Below are 15,939 nucleotides of genomic sequence, written 5' to 3' on the forward strand. Positions count from 1 at the left end.
ACCCAAGACACTAAAGAAACAACAACAAAACCCAAATAAGAAAACTGCCTTATCCTGAACACTAACTAGCTTCAAGTTTCTTTGTTGACTGTCAAAAACTTAGTAAACAGCACTAGTATATCCCATAAGGCTGTGGGACTCTATATAGGTAAACTCAAAACCGTAACAGGTTAGGGATGGAGGACGGAAATAAACCAGCATCCTTCTCAAATGCTAAGCTGTAGTTTTAAAATGAATACCAAGTTTCAGTAAAATTATGTTATGTAAGTCAACATGGATTCAGACTATACTCTCAAGAGCCCTGTCTCCTTTCCTACAGTAAACCTTGGAGACTAGAATCAAGTACCCTGACAGCAGCAGGCCCTATAAAGAACAGAAGAAAAGGAAGGCACACTACTTTTAAGTCTACAGTCCCTGCTGGCCTTGCTGACAGCCTCTGGCTCTGCTCTAGGCAGGGCCAATCTTGGTATCTTTTATTTTACTTATTAGAGAGACAGTACATACAGTACAAATGTTCCTTTTGTGGAAAGTAGAATCACTGGATAGCCTTTAAACGCTGAGATGATTTATACACAAACTCCAACTGAATCACTAACACATTCTCACAAAACTCCTCAGCGCTTCTCTAAAGCCAGCTTGTTATCCCGAGGGCTAATCACCCACAGTCCTCCTGGGAAAGGCCTTATAAAGACATTACTTCTTCAGCCAGTGCTTTGCCTTGTGCTCTGTCTCAGGCTGTAGAAATACCCACTACATTGAATCATCAGCCCTGAGATGCAAGAAAGCTCTCAACAGATTTTTTATGCACATAATTATACACAGTTGAAGCAGAATTCTGGACAGCAAGGGACTACCTAAGCCGGAGCAGAGATTTATTAGCAAACCATTTTGTTGAGATCACAGATAGTCTCGTCTGTCCTTTGCTTCATATTTATAATTACTTCTGATTGACTCAGAGGGTGTTGGGTTTCAGCCAGGCAGTAAGAAACATGGAATGCTCTCCATCTGTGCTGGGTTCTTAATACACATGTTCTTAATTGGGTGGGTATGTTTGGTTCTTGGCTAAATGTCAAGCCCTGAGAGACTGCCACTTTAGTCGTAGGGATGAGAATGGGCCCAGTACAGAAATAAGTCTCCTCACCAGAAATGAGCGTGGCCCTGTAATTCACATAGACAGCTGGTTATCTGGTGGGGAAACGGACCTTCACACACTCCTTGTGAGTCAGTTAGGTTTCTGTAATTCTAATTTGCCTGATTCTAGAATTAAAGTACAAAAGTACCGTCTATACTTTCATGTCTCAGGTTGAAACTATTTACTCTTAATAAAAGTGCCCTGCTCTTCAGCTCAGTAAAGACTGCCACCTGGAGTTCAGCAGCAGGCAAGCAGAAAAGCAAGAAAGCCAAAGAAAGAATTATTAACCAGTGGCCCCAATAACAAAAGGCTACCAAACCAGTAACAAAGCAATCAAAGCAGCATTTGCCCTGAGGCGTTTGCAAAGCAGGCTCATATATGCCAGAGAAAACAAATGGGAAATTTTCACTTCGAAACTTCAGTAAGCATGACATACTGACAGCTATCTTATTTGAATTTTATTTCATTCATTACCAAGTTTCCTGTTACTCTCATCAGTTACAAAAGAATCTAATTTCATTTAAATTTCAGGCCTAAAATTTGAACAGTACCATGGTAAGAGACCTCAAAGCAAGGCCTCTTGCTCTGCACTGCTAGAATAGTCTTTTACATGAAACTTACTCTGAAGAGGTATATATATAACAGATACATAAATGCCAAAATACATTTGCAGTGCTCAAGACGTACATGTCAGACTTCAGAGGACCAAAATTACAATTTAAATTACAATTTACAATTACAATTTAAAACATAATATACAAATTTCAAAATAATGAAACAAAGGGAAGTCAGGTCCAGCACAGTCTCCCTGTCTTTCCTGTCTGACCCATTTGTTTCTTTGGCTCAGGACCAGAGTCTCGGCCAGCCTGACATCTCGCCCCTTACCCAGGGAAGCCTGACATCCGCCCCTTACCCAGGTAAGTGCCATAAGTCACGTTTCTGTACTCATCCCAGGAGATTAAGCCGTCTTGATTCATATCAAACTCCTGCCACTGGTTTTCAACATTGTCATATATGTATTTCTTCTGGGCGTGCTTAATCCAGGACTTCAGCTCCCCCTTCGTCACAAACCCATCTTTATCGGTGTCTATTTTATCTACAATCATTCTACAAGACAAAACAGTTGGGTTTCAAGGGCCAGGTCCACAAAGCTTTCCCCCAGACAGTAGGGACCTACCTAAAACGTAGCTGTAGGTGGCATTTTTATACTCCTCCCAGGAAACGAGGCCATCCTCATTGAGGTCGTGCCCCTTCCACTGCCGCTCTACATCCTCGTGAATCCAGCGCTTTTGTGCAAACTTAATCCAGCCTTTGAGTTCATCCACAGTGACAAACCCATCCTTGTCGCCATCTATTTTATTTACAATCTTTCTGTAGAAAACGCAGAGAAATCCAGCAAGAGGTTAAAAAAAACCCACAAGTCTCTGGACATTGCCAGGAGTGTGCTGTGACCGGAGTGTGCTGTGACCACAGAGGCGTTGCTCAGGTCTAACACAAGGAAATTAAAAAAAAAAAAAGTTTCCAAAATGGACAGTGGAATATTTTGTACTTTGTTGGCCTGTTCCTGGCTTGTAACAAAGCCATCTGGAAAGGGTGAACAGATCATGGCCGGTGACCTAGCCAGTCTCTTTATAGTTCGGAGAGTCTAATCTGAACACTTAGTCCACCTGGGTTCTCGCTTTTGCATCAAACACGTTGTAAATCTTTATATTTCTCTTTACTGTGTTTATAAGAGCAGGTATACCTCTTGGTGAATAATCACAAGCACTAATAATGACTCCCTTAGAATTTCAGCCACCTAAATCAGACTGTTAAAAGTTAGTTGCTTTTAAAAAAGAGCTGTACTCTTTATTAAAACATATAGATATCTTTTTAAAAAAAAAAAAAAAAAGCTCTCCAGTAAAACCTTGTCTCAAAAAAATTCACAGATCACATATATTTTATGGCATGATAACTGTGAAAAAATGAATATAGAGGCATTAATCTTCAAAATGCCAGTAACTTTTATGAAATTACATCAACTGTGTGTGTGTGTGTGTGTGTGTGTGTGTATCCATGAAAACACTACTTGAGGAGGAAATGATATGAAAGAATATATATTCCTGGTTACAAGACTGTTAATAAGCAGAGAGGGTTATTAGTAAGCAGGTTATAAGGCAAACCAGCAAAGCTAAATAAAGTACAGATCTACTTCCTTTATAATATACCCTTCTTTCTTCTATTATGTCATTTTAATTAAGGATTTAAAAATAAGTCAAATTTAGAGTATGGTTCAGGAGCAGAGTGCTTGCCTGTCATCTGTGAAGACCTGAGCTTGACCTCTAGCACCACTAAGTAAATGCTCATGATATAAAAACACAAAGACGTAACTTCTATTTATAGAGGGCTCAGATGGTCTGTGTAGGGCCACACAATAAGCAGCCCAGTTTAACATGGGAACTCTGTATCAAAGCTTTCAGAAGCCAACAACCAGCCCACTCCAGTGCTTGATGGAAAACCATACATGTTGGTAGCAATGCACTTTCTTAGGTTCTTGTCTGTCTCATGACTAGAGCATGAGGAAGCGATTACAAATCAAAGTTCTGCCTAATAAGACTATGATAGACTCAGTGACACAGCCTTAGCTCTTACCTAACTCTGGACTCTAGCACTTTCCCGCAGAGAATGTTCACTTTTCTAACCTCAGCCCTACAACACTGATAGAAAATGGAACACTCCAAGAGGGCATCTCTTCAACACTCCCCCACCTGTATGGACACGGGAAATTTTATAAGAGAATTCTAATAACATCAGCAGATTAAGAAAACTTCTGCATTCTCTATAACTAAGGGAAAAAAAAAACAAAACAGGCAAAGTATCAGAACCCCTCCCAAGCCCAGAAGGTATTTTTAAATTATTATAAATAAATATGCTGAAGGATCGCCCAGATAAAATAGGCATATGACTGTTCAAGATGCGCTTCTCTTAACAAAGGTTCAGGCTCAACAGTATTCTAGTCCATTTAAACACACCAAATGGATTAATCTAGGGGTTGGCGAACTCTTTCTGGTAAGAGTTAGTAAATATTTTTACTTCACAAGCCACGTATAGCCTGTTGTATGTTTACACATAACCTTCTGAAAGAAATTAGGGCTGAAGAGATGGCTCAAAGGTTAAGAGCAGAGGACAGGGGTTGGGGATTTAGCTCAGTGGTAGAGTGCTTCCCTAGGAACCAAAAGGCCCTGGGTTCAGTCCCCAGCTCAAAAAAAAAAAAAAAAAAAAAAAAAAAAGAGCAGAGGACATAGGCTCAGTTCCCAAACCACACGTCATGCCTCAGAGCCATCTATAACTCCAGTTCCAGGGATCTAGTGCTTTCTTCTGACTTGGGCAGGCACCAGGCATGCCTGTGGGGCACATACGTAAGTGCAGGCAAGACACTAATACATAAAGTAAGAGAGATCTGAAGGGACTGCAGCTCAGTTGGTACAGAGCTCACCTAGCATGCATGAAGACCACACAGCATGTATGGAGCTCTGGGTTCAAACCCCAGCACCACATAAACCCAATGTAGTGGGACATGACTATATTTCCAGCACTGAGGAGGGAGAGGCAGGAGCACCAGAAATTCAAGTAGTTCTCGGCTATATAGTATGTTCAAGGCCAGCCTGAGACAGTCAAAACCCTATTACATAGTACCCCTTCCCCCTTTTAAATAAAACAAAGTAGAAAAAAGGAGACATAATAGCACATGCCTGAAAATTCTAGCACTGAGCTAAGCATGGTGGAACATGCCTTTAAACTCAGGGTGGCAGAGACACGTCAATATGTGAGTTACAGACTAGACAGGGCTATACAGTAAGACTCTGTCTCAAAGAACAAAAACAAAGAAAAGGGAAGAAAAAAATTCTAGCACCCAGGAGTTATGCCTGTAATCTTAGCACCAGGAGGCAAATAATCCCAAGAAGGAGGCCATCTTGTTCCATGCAGCGAGATTCCATCTCAAAAGGCCAAAAAACCCAAGCCAACACAAGCCAAAGAAGTTCTACTTGTCAACACTAAGAGAAAAAGATACTGAAAATTATGTATTAAACTTGTCCTGAAAATGCTTACTAAAGATTTCAAAAATAGTTTTAATTTTTGTAACAATATACAAAATGATTTTCTCCTTAATAATTGCTATTATAGAGCGACGGGAAAAGGGGTGGCCCTGTGACTTACAAATTTAATGAACATTTAGCTACCCAATCAATGTTTTAAAATGCTCCAGTAGAAGAATCTGGGATTCTTCTCTCTTGTGGGAAGAGAATCTCACTATGCAATCCAGGCTTAAACTAGCAATCCTTTTCCTCAGCCTCCCCACGTACTAGTGTGTGCTGTCCTGGCTTCACCTAAGATTCTGGCTTCCAAAGAAGTCGCTGCATTAATGAAGGATGTTTGTCATTATCCCTAAAATCTGGAAAAAACAAACTTCATTTATAAATTTACTTCACTCATTGCCTTCATTTATAAACTGTGGTAAAAACATGGCTTCATCAGGTTCTCTACTAGAATATAGCCTTCTCAATGTGCGGAACTTTTGATATTTACTGGTTATAAAAACGAACACTTTTTCTCTACTGAAAACTGCTCTCAAAGTTACTCTACTACCTGCAAAACCAGAAGAGGCTCACAAGAGTCCTATATCCCCTAAGTGACCCCAACCTAACGGTCATCCATTGTTTAAGAGTGATTCCACAGAGACTCACTCAGACCTCAGTGTAGGCTGGGCAGATAGAATATTAATAGGTATTAATAGGTATGACGTATAGGACTGAGAGCACCCTCATCTACTGCTCTGTTCAGCCTAAAATGTTAGCACAGTTAGAAGCTTAAAGCTAAAAGCTAGAAGCAAGCATGGTTTCTCAGAGACAGAGAAGAACCTAACAGAAAATCGGCTTTCTTATGTATGTCAAAGGCTGACATACATAAGACATTCTACAGAGCAAAATCTTTTTCTCCTGTGTCAGTGCTGAAGAATAAAACGGTGTACACTTTACTCACCAGCTAACACAAAGAATACATTAATATTTAAGTTTCCATCAAAATAAACTCTTGAATAACATCTTATAATCTTGGCATTGCACACAATGGCAAAAGACTTGCAGTGCAGTACCACTTGCCACACGAATCTCTTGAAAACAGTCTATAAGGCCAACCAATGGTACTCATTCAGGAGAGTATTTTCACAGAGCTGACCTGCATTTTTTAAAAATCAGAGTTTCGAAAGAGCTAAAAAAAAAAAAAAAAGACAGGCTTAGAACTCCAGAAACATGAGTTAGGATTCTACTAAGTGTAGGTTTAAAAAAACAGAGAAAAAGTTATGTGTGAATGTGTTTCACCTGCAGGTGATATCTGTGCACCACACGTGTGCAGCACCCATGGGGGCCAGAAGAGGGCATGGCTGGAACCCCTGGAACTCAGATAGTTCCAAGCTGTAACAGGAGCGCTGGGAACTGAGCCCAGGTCCTCTAGAAGAGCAGTGTTCTTACCCACTGAGCAATCTCCCCGCCCCTCTAGTGAGTCTTCAGGTTAAGAAGCTGCTTAGGACCACAAAACTCAACTAGAACAGTATCAGCGAAAGCCATTCCTATCCTGAAAAGGTCATTATTTGGTCAGTCCATTTTGTCTTTACTCATTATTGTTTTGTCTTCTTAGGTACTGGGGACCAGGTACAGGACCCTGAACAGACAGGAGAGTGCTCTTCCATTAAGCTACCCTCCCAATCCTGGTTTTGTTGTAGATGACAAAATCATATCACAATGTCAAAAGGTGGGACATCCCTGTTAAAATGGTTGGTTTGACTTTTATTAAAGAACACCAACTTTACAGAAATAGGGAATCCAGTTTCTAGTTTATTAGGTACTTAAACATTATTCGGCCTGGGCTCAATGAATGAATTACAGGAGGTTTTTCAAAGTTAAAAGCAGCAGAACTAAGAACTCCCATATAATGTTCTGGAATTAAGATAATAAGGGTAAGCTGGATATAGTACTACTGGTACTTTAGGGAAATAGAGTATTATTATTTTAAAATTATGTATGCATGTGCCTGTGTTGCCACCTGCACATGAGTACAGATGTCCTGGGAGTCTAGAAGGCACCAGATAAGCCTGTAAAACCAAACTCACGTTACAGAGAGATGGGTAACTCTTGACATGAGTGCTAGCCTATGAACGAGCAGTATGTGTTCTTAGCCATCTTCGAGCCCTACTGGGTACTTTTATGAAGATGATTTTGCTTTGTAGAAGAATGAGGTGCAATTGTTATTCAGTGGAGAAGTATATGAAAGCAGGAATTTTAAGATTTTAGTGTAGCAATTCTGTTGTTAGTACTCAGAAGACAGAGCTTGGCACAGGTTTATTAGTGACTCAATCAGAAAAGGAAAAGAAAAACAAAACAAAAGACTGCTGGTGTTTCTCAACCTAGTACCCTCTGGACCCCTTCCGTGGCCAAGAACAGACATCTTACCCAAGCCTTTCCTTGCTCTCTTCTGGTGTCAGCTGATCAAAACTCTTTGCCTCTTCTGCTCCCAAGAAGGCATCATGGTCATAGTCAAAATTCTGAGCATCGTTGTGAACTTTGTCGCTGAGCTGAGGTTCATGGTGTACTCGGTCCTTCTTTTCTGTAGGCTTGCTCAAAGCAAAGGCCGTGCACAGGGACAGGCACATAAGAAACTGACGCAGGTCCATGGTGACCGACCTGAAAGGAAAAGGAAAGGTAGTTGACACAGATAGCAGCATGCTCGATAACAAGCAAGAAGTCAAAATGTGTCTCAACTGAATTATTAGTTTGATGTGTCCATAGATCTATGTCTTTTATATTACCCAACATTATTGCTTAATTCATAAAATAAGTACCGTAGGTTATCAGACTCCAGTTACTGTACTGTAGGAGGACTGTTTCCTTTGTGACTATAGGAGAATTAGGAATTTATAGTTCAAATAACAACTTTATAGTTTTTCTTCAAAGAACACCAAAAAGTTTTACCTTTTTGTTCAAAATGCTAAAAAACTGAAAAGACAAGACTTGCTTTTTGTACCTTTTTCCATGATCTAGTCTTCAAACATAGCTGAATATTAGAATATTACCTAGAAGAGTTAGGTACCCCACCCCTTTGAATCTCTCAAGTTGAATCCAGGCTTTGGTGGCTTTCAAAGCTTCTCTGGTGACTGAGAATCACTGGAGCAGGAATCACTCACATACTCAGTGGCTCCCTTGCCCCATAACACAGGCTTCCATATAGCCTTGAAGTCATCAACCCATCTGGATGTCCATTCACAAGTAACAACGTTATCTATCTGCACAGCTGCATTCCCCAACTCGCTCAGGCACAAAGTCCCAGGTACTATTCACAGTTCAGATTTCCCAGCTCTGTGCACATGTGTCTGTAGACGGACCTCCCCTCCGAACCCTGCCTCTCAGATCATAGTCACAGGTGAATCTAATGAGCACAAGGCTAGAACACTGCTGAAAATTGGGACACACATCCCAGAGACACTATCACTTAAAAACTGACAGTGATAACAGTTAAAAACCTGTTTCTTGCCAGGCATGGTTTTAACCTAGCACTTGGGAGGCAGAGGCTGATGGATCTATGTGAGTTGAGGCCAACCTGGTCTACAGAGTAAGGGCTGTTACACAGAGAAACCCTGTCTTGAAAACCAAAACAAGAATACAAAAGTCAATTTCATACACTTTACAAACAACTTATACTATTACTAGAGAGGCTAAAGTTTCAAGGAACAACAACAAAACCTTAACATTAAACAAAGGGAACAGTTTTCCTGGGCTTTCATATTTTTTTACATTATACATCTAACACATGCATTGGTATTTGGCTTGCATGCATGTCTGTGTGTGGGTGTGGGGTTCCCTGGAACTGGAGTTAGCATGAGCCACCATGTGGTTGCTGGGAATTGAACTCAGGTCCTCTGGAAGAACAGTCAGGGCTCTTAACCACTGAGACATCTCTCCAGCCCTGGGCTTTCATATTTTAATAAATTTTTCATTGTGGAACATGAATGCTAAATGTCTATGCCCCATTCTACCCATGAAAATAAGTTTGAAAATAAGTTTTTTAGCAATTTCACAATACTTTTTATTCTTCCTCTATTATGCCCAATCCATGGTATCTCTGAATGTGCCTTTATTTGGAAATACAGCGCTTGTACATGTAATCAAGTTAAAATGAAGTCATAGTCGTTTAGTGTGGGTCCAAAGACTGGTGTCCTTCTACAAAAAAGGAAATTTGGACACAGAATTAGAAGACTGTGCTATGACAGGCAGAGGTTGAAGTGATACACACAGAAGTCAGGGACTGCCAAAGACTGTTGACAGCTACCAAAGGGGAGAAGAGAAAAGGAAGACCTTTCAAAGAGAGGATATAAATTTCAGTTTTAAAAAACCAGTCAGGGACAGGTAAGATGGCTCAGGGGTAAAGCGCCTCTTACATAAGCCTGGAATCTGATCTCCAGAACCCACATAAAAGGTAAGAGAAAGAACCGACCCCACAGGAAGCTGTCTTCTGACCTCCACAAGTACATACCCATGTTACCCACACAAGTAGTAATGAAAACAGAGCCAACTACCACTTGGTTTGTTGCAATCTGTTACTACATCCGCAAGAGAAATGGATACAGTTACAGTAGTCAGGGACACACTACATCTTCTGAAGGCTAAATGTATCATTCTGCCCTAATCTAAGATCAAACCTCAGCAACAAATGATTTTCCTTTCCTAGAGACATCACTCAGGAAACTAACTAGTCTAAGTACTCACATGTATATGCAAATACTTATCCCATCAGAAAATTCTCCCAGCAAAGCATCTAACTTAGAAGTTGTTCATCCAATTGCACCCCAAAACACCTTTATCTGGTTCTGCTTCAAAGTTTTGGGAAGTAGAACAAAGGAAGAGAGCTGTGTTAGAGAATATGGAAATTAAATATATCAATGCATTATACACCCTTCAACATGTCCATTTTTCCCCTACCCTCAAATAGTGGCTTAATGATTTTTTTTTAATATGTCTGCTTTCACCATTTTTTTTAAAGGATTGGTTTTATTTTATTTTATGAATACTCTGTCACTCTTTTCAGACACACCAGAAGAGGGCATCGGATCCCATTACAGATGGTTGTGAGCCACCATGTGGTTGCTGGGATTTGAACTCAGGACCTCTGGAAGAACAGTCAGTACCCTTAACCACTGAGCCATCTCTCCAGTCCGGCTTAATGAATTTAAACCATTAATTTAGCTTTATAGAGCTCTCTGGATTACAAAAACTAAGAAAATGCTTAGCACAGTCAATGGTGACCATGCTTATATAAAAACAAAAGAAGTGGCCAGGTGTCCTGCATATGCTTTAAATCCTAGCGCTGGGGAAGCAGAGGGAAGAGGATCTCTGTGAGTTTGAGGCTAGCCTGGTCTACCTAGTGAATTCCAAGATAGTCAGAGCTACCCAGTCTCAAAAAAACAAAAACAAAAAACAAAAAACAAACAAACAAAACCAACCAACAAAACAAAACAAAAACCGCAAACACAAAACAAAACCATCTAAAACCAAAAGCAAATAAACAAAAACCCAAACTAATGAAGACCCCAAACCAACCAAACAAGAAAGAACAAGGAGAAGCTGGAGAGAAGATCACCAGTTAAGAGCACTTGCTGCTCTTCTAGAGGAGGGCTTGACTTCCCCCACCACACAAGCCAGTCTTTCCCAGACAGTCATTACTCCAAGCTTATCTTCATTCACACTATCCGTACTGCTGCCTGATTCTGCTTCCCCGTCGTCATCTCCAGTCACTTTGAAATCTGGTTTTCTATCTTATCACTGAATAAAGTGCCTAACCAGAATGGGAGAACTGGCAAAGTCAAGGGCCCTACCCAGTCTTCTTTTCTGCAATAGACAATGAGAAACTTGTACTCTGAATAAAGTTTGTTTGTTTCTTTAAAGTTCTGTAAGGAAGATGGCTCAGCCAGTAAGGGTGCTTGCTGGGCCAGCAAGTAGACCTGAGCTAAAACCTCTGACACCCCAAAAGCCCAGCATTGTGTGAAGTTAAGACAAGAGGATGAGGGGGCTTCTGCAGGAGCCTGTTTCAAAAGGAGCAAGGAGGTGGAAAGTGACTCAGACACACACAGAGTTACAAAAACAAAACCACAGTAAGTCATACACTCTAGGCAAGCCTAGGCTACAGCTGAGATTAAGTCTTTAAACAGAACTAAAACATTTAGCTAGTATGGTGACCACTAGCCACATGGACTAACAAACATTTAAAATGTGGTTAATGGAAACTAAGACATGGTTAGAAGTGCTACATTTTATATAAATGACTATATGCACCCTGTTTTTTAAAAAAAAATAAAAGTTTCCTTATAAGTTCAACTTCTAGCGCGAGCCTCACCCATCCTTTCTGGAAACTTAGATGTCTTTATTAAATTCATCCCTTCAGAAATATTAATTCTGAGATCCCACAGTTATTCTGGTTGGCCAAAGACTCGTTGCTCAATGCTTGCAAGTGGGAGAAATGGGTGTGGTGGCAAATTCCAGTTTTCTTTGTTGGGATACCCAGCAGAAAGGCACTTCTCCACCCTGGAGCAGAGGACTCAGTGCTTAAGGGTTTACTTTATTTAATGGCAATCAAGGGTAACAACTTGGCATGATGACAAGCCATTTTGCACTTGTCTAGTGCAGTCAATTTATACTAGTTTACCAACACATTCTAATAAATCAAATGGAAGAAATACAAGAAGGTTGAGTATCATCAGCTCAACACACAAAACAGTCAAGCACAAACTGAAATTCTCTGTCCAAACGATCACTTACTTATGGGGCTGGAGAGATGGTTCAGTGTTTAGGTGTACTGACTGCTCTTCCAGAGGATCTGGCTTTGATTCCTGTACCCACAAGGTGGCTAACTGTCTGTAACTCTAGTTCCAGAGGAACGCATGCCCTCTTCTGTCCTCTTTAGGAACTGCACATACATGGTGCACAGACATATGCAGACAAAGTACTCATAAATATAAAATAAAAGCAAACCTCAAACAACACCACTTCAAGGAGAACAAAAAACTTACTATAAGAAAAAGGATCTAAAAATTGTGTGTGTGGGATTCTCTAGGATGAAATTTTAATATAGGATTTGCTGGCCAACTTATTCTAGCAAAACATCAGATAAAAAAGCTTTGGTGTCTAGCACTGGATTCTGCTGTATATTTATGTTTAATATGCCTAAGAGAATGTGTAGTTATTTTAGCCCAATCTTCCTTCAATGTCAGAAGCCTAAATAATTTTAGATCTTTTAGATGGGGGGAAAAAACGAACAAGATCTTAGATGAAAAGATCTAACTAGCCTGGTTGATCACTCCAGTTGGAAGAAGGCTGCATTGATTATCTTGAAACTCATTTGTATTACACCACAATAATGCCCGCAAGCTATACTGTCTTATTTATGTGTGTATGTGTGTATGTGTGTGTGTGTGTGTGTGTGTGTGTGTGTGTGTGTGTGTGTGTACGCACATGCACGTGGGCACATGTGGCTCAGGTCAGAGGACAACTCTCACCTTGCACCGTCTATGTCCCGAATCTGACTCAGGCTGTCAGACTTGGCAGCAAACAGCCTCAGTGACCCAGCCATCTCGCTTTCACCAATTTGTTCAGGTTGGGGTGGAGTCGAGGTGGAGGGTCTCTCTGAGTCTCGTACTGGCCCAGAACTTAGTGTTGCTCAGCGTGACCTCTGGCTTGAGGTAGTTCTCCCACTGAGGCTTTCTAAATGCTAGGATTCCAGACATGAGCCACCACACCACCAGACTGGGCAGCTTTGAAACTGCTACATTAAGTTAAAATAAATGATCTCTCTGTAGCTCCTAACATAAGGTCTTGTACTTTTTAGAAACAAATACATTTTACTGGATCAATTGGGTGACATTTGGCAGCAATTTGGCTTTGATGGGCTTTCCAACTTCCAATTTCACTACTGGATCTGGCCGAAAGTAAGGAATAGGCAAATACGTGATTTTCGGGACTTGCAAGATAGTTTAGCCAGTAAAGGCATTTGTCAACAAACTCAACAACTTGAGTTGGACTCAAGAATCTACATGGTGATATAGATTAATATCCCCTGTCCTCATAAATAAATGTGATCTTAGATAATGTCATGTTATTTCATCTGTGACAGCTTAATGGCACTTATATTTACAAGTTCATGGAAAAGCTGGGTGCGGTGGTGCACTCCTTTAATCTCAGTATGCAGGAGGTAGAAATGGGCTGATCTCCAGTGAGTTCCGGGCCAGCCAAGGCTACAACCATGAGACTTTCTCACATACAAAACAACACCAAAGCCACAGACAGAAAAAAAAAAAAAAAAAAAGTTTAGGGCTGGAGAGATGGCTCGGCGGTTAAGAGCACTGACTGCTCTTCCAGAGGTCCTGAGTTCAAATCCCAGCAACCACATGGTGGCTCACAGCCATCTGTAATGGGATCTGATGCCCTCTTCTGGTGACAGCTACAGTGTACTCACATAATGAAATAAATCTTAAAAAAATTTTTTTTGAGCTAACACTAACATACTAGTCTCCTGTACAGAGGTAATGATATAAAACATCATTTAACACATCACTATATGAATGGCACTCAACAATGACTGAGAATGACACTGAGAAGAATACTATCCACTCACACTCAATATTTTTGTAAGCTCATGATTTCTTTTTGACTCTGCAAAATATCCTGTTGGAAACCCCTGAAACACTGCCAAACTCAGATTAGGACTAGACAGACGTGCCTCTTACACAAATAGTAATAGGTTATCTCTGGTCCCACATTTGGACACAAGGACACAAGTTCTTCAGCGGTGACTTTCACTTGATACTTAAATCTAACTGAATGAGGTCAAATATATATATATTTGTCCTGGGTCAGCTTTCAGGTATAGCAAAGAATAATTTATCAGTCATTCCAGGTTTCTTTTCCTTCAAGTTCAATTAAATAAACCGGTGCCCTATTATTCCCAATTTATTAATGCTGACTTGATGGTTCGTGATAGGAAGTGAATGCAATTCTCAGAAAGTCCTGTTCCATGGCTTTGAACGCTTAGGAATTTCGATCAAAGAACCAAAAGTTTTAGCAGAAATCCACTGAATTTTCCCACTCATGCAAAAGAAACTTTACAAAATGCAAACCACTCAATTACAGCAACTATCTGGAATTAAAATTAAGTTCACTTCTGCATACAGCATGTCAAAAGTCAGAACACTTGGGAATGACAAACAAAAAACTGTGATTATTTAAAGGAAATTAACATGTGAAAACTGTTTCCATTAATGATAATTTTTAGCCAAACATAGACAACTGCGGCATTCCTTTCTAACTAACAATTAGTTTTAAAAATAATGACATTGTATTTTCATTCGTTTTGTTCTCCACGTTCCTACACCCTGTAAGACAGCTAACTTTTTTTTTTTTTTTTTGACGCTTACAACTCATTCTCGGGATGTGGCCTTGGGGCGGGGTGGCAGCTCCCAAGAGTCGTGAGAGGTGGCAGGGAGCGGATACTACTCTCTACCCAATTCTCTCCGACCTTCAGGAAACAAACAAAAGTGACCCTCTAGTCCCAGGGCCACTATGAGTGGAGGGACCCGGGAAAAAGAACAAGGACGTGCGAAACCAGGCACAAAAGGGTACCCAGGAGGGCGCAGGGCCCGGGAGCTAGTGTTTGCCGGGCTACAACCCTTTCCGCAGAGCTGCCGGACAGCGAGTCGGGTACCATACACTGGGGGCCAGAGTGGAACCTCGGGCCCATCCGGGTCACTGAGACCGGACTGAGGAAGACCCACTACGAATAGGGAACAAGGCCGACAGCCAGAATAAGAGCAAACGAGGACCCACCGTGCACCACAGAACTTACTTTTCCCCGGAGCTCCACGCCGCAGGATTCCGTGGCCACGGCTCACCCAGGGAGTCAGCTCCCGCGCACAAGCACCGCCCAACCGGAAGTGGTTTTTAGCCACTCCCCCATCCGATTGTCGGCGGTCTTTACACCAATCACCAGCATGATCACTGCTGACGCGTTCCTTCTCCGTGCGACTATTGGTTCCACAATTGAATGACCGGGATTGGCTGGAAATCGCCACGTCCCCGCGAGCGCGCCGGGCTGCGTGGACCGGATTCCCGCCCAGCTCGGGTAACCCATCCTGTGGGGGACTCTGAATCCTAGCTCCTTGCTCTTGGGCGAGTGGGCGCGGCTCACTGACCGTGGCCCACTGACCGCCACGTCCTCATTTAAGGCACGCAACCCTGATTCCCAAGGCTTCAAGTGCCATTCTGATAGCTTTCTTCCTGTCTCCAAGGCCCTGGGGCCGGAATAATTCCGCTGTAACGTCTCCACCCACCATGGAACGAGCCCAATTTCTGACTCTAGACCCATCTACTGCAGCAGCTCTCTGCCCGCCAACTTGTACCTTTCGATTTCCACCCACGTTGGTCTTTCACACCTCTGCATAAACCATCACGATCCTGGCCTTCCCTAACAGCCTTACAATTTCACAACCCTAACAGCCTTACCATTTCACAATCATGTGGTCTTTGTTCCCAAAGCAGCTTCCTCTGCCTGAAGGATGTTTTCTCGATTTTTTTTTAGCTACTGAAAGCTATCAGTCATGAAACAGGTCGCCATCCGGAATGTGTTAATGGAAGCTGTAGTGAAATTGTCAGTGCAGTTAAGGTGTTAGTTCTAGGAATCTTTCCTGGTTAGTAAACAGATAATGTGTATTTGCTTTCCTAGCAGTTTGTATT

At 41.5% G+C, this 15,939-nt stretch overlaps 1 protein-coding gene across 1 annotated transcript in view; it reads right to left on the reverse strand.

The window, feature by feature from the left end:
• The window catches only part of Calu (calumenin), a 28,034-nt gene extending 12,898 nt beyond the window's left edge, over positions 1–15,136 (reverse strand). Inside the window, exons 1-3 of the mRNA XM_032906847.1 lie at positions 15,053–15,136; positions 7,618–7,848; positions 2,046–2,239 (exon numbers count right to left, since the gene is read on the reverse strand). Coding sequence (XP_032762738.1) covers positions 2,046–2,239; positions 7,618–7,838 — 415 coding nt within the window. The 5' untranslated portion in view covers positions 7,839–7,848; positions 15,053–15,136. The remainder of the gene's footprint in view (positions 1–2,045; positions 2,240–7,617; positions 7,849–15,052) is intronic.
• Positions 15,137–15,939: the final 803 nt, after the last annotated feature.

Source organism: Rattus rattus, chromosome 6, assembly GCF_011064425.1.
Source record: "Rattus rattus isolate New Zealand chromosome 6, Rrattus_CSIRO_v1, whole genome shotgun sequence".
Classification (NCBI taxonomy): Eukaryota; Metazoa; Chordata; class Mammalia; order Rodentia; family Muridae; genus Rattus; species Rattus rattus.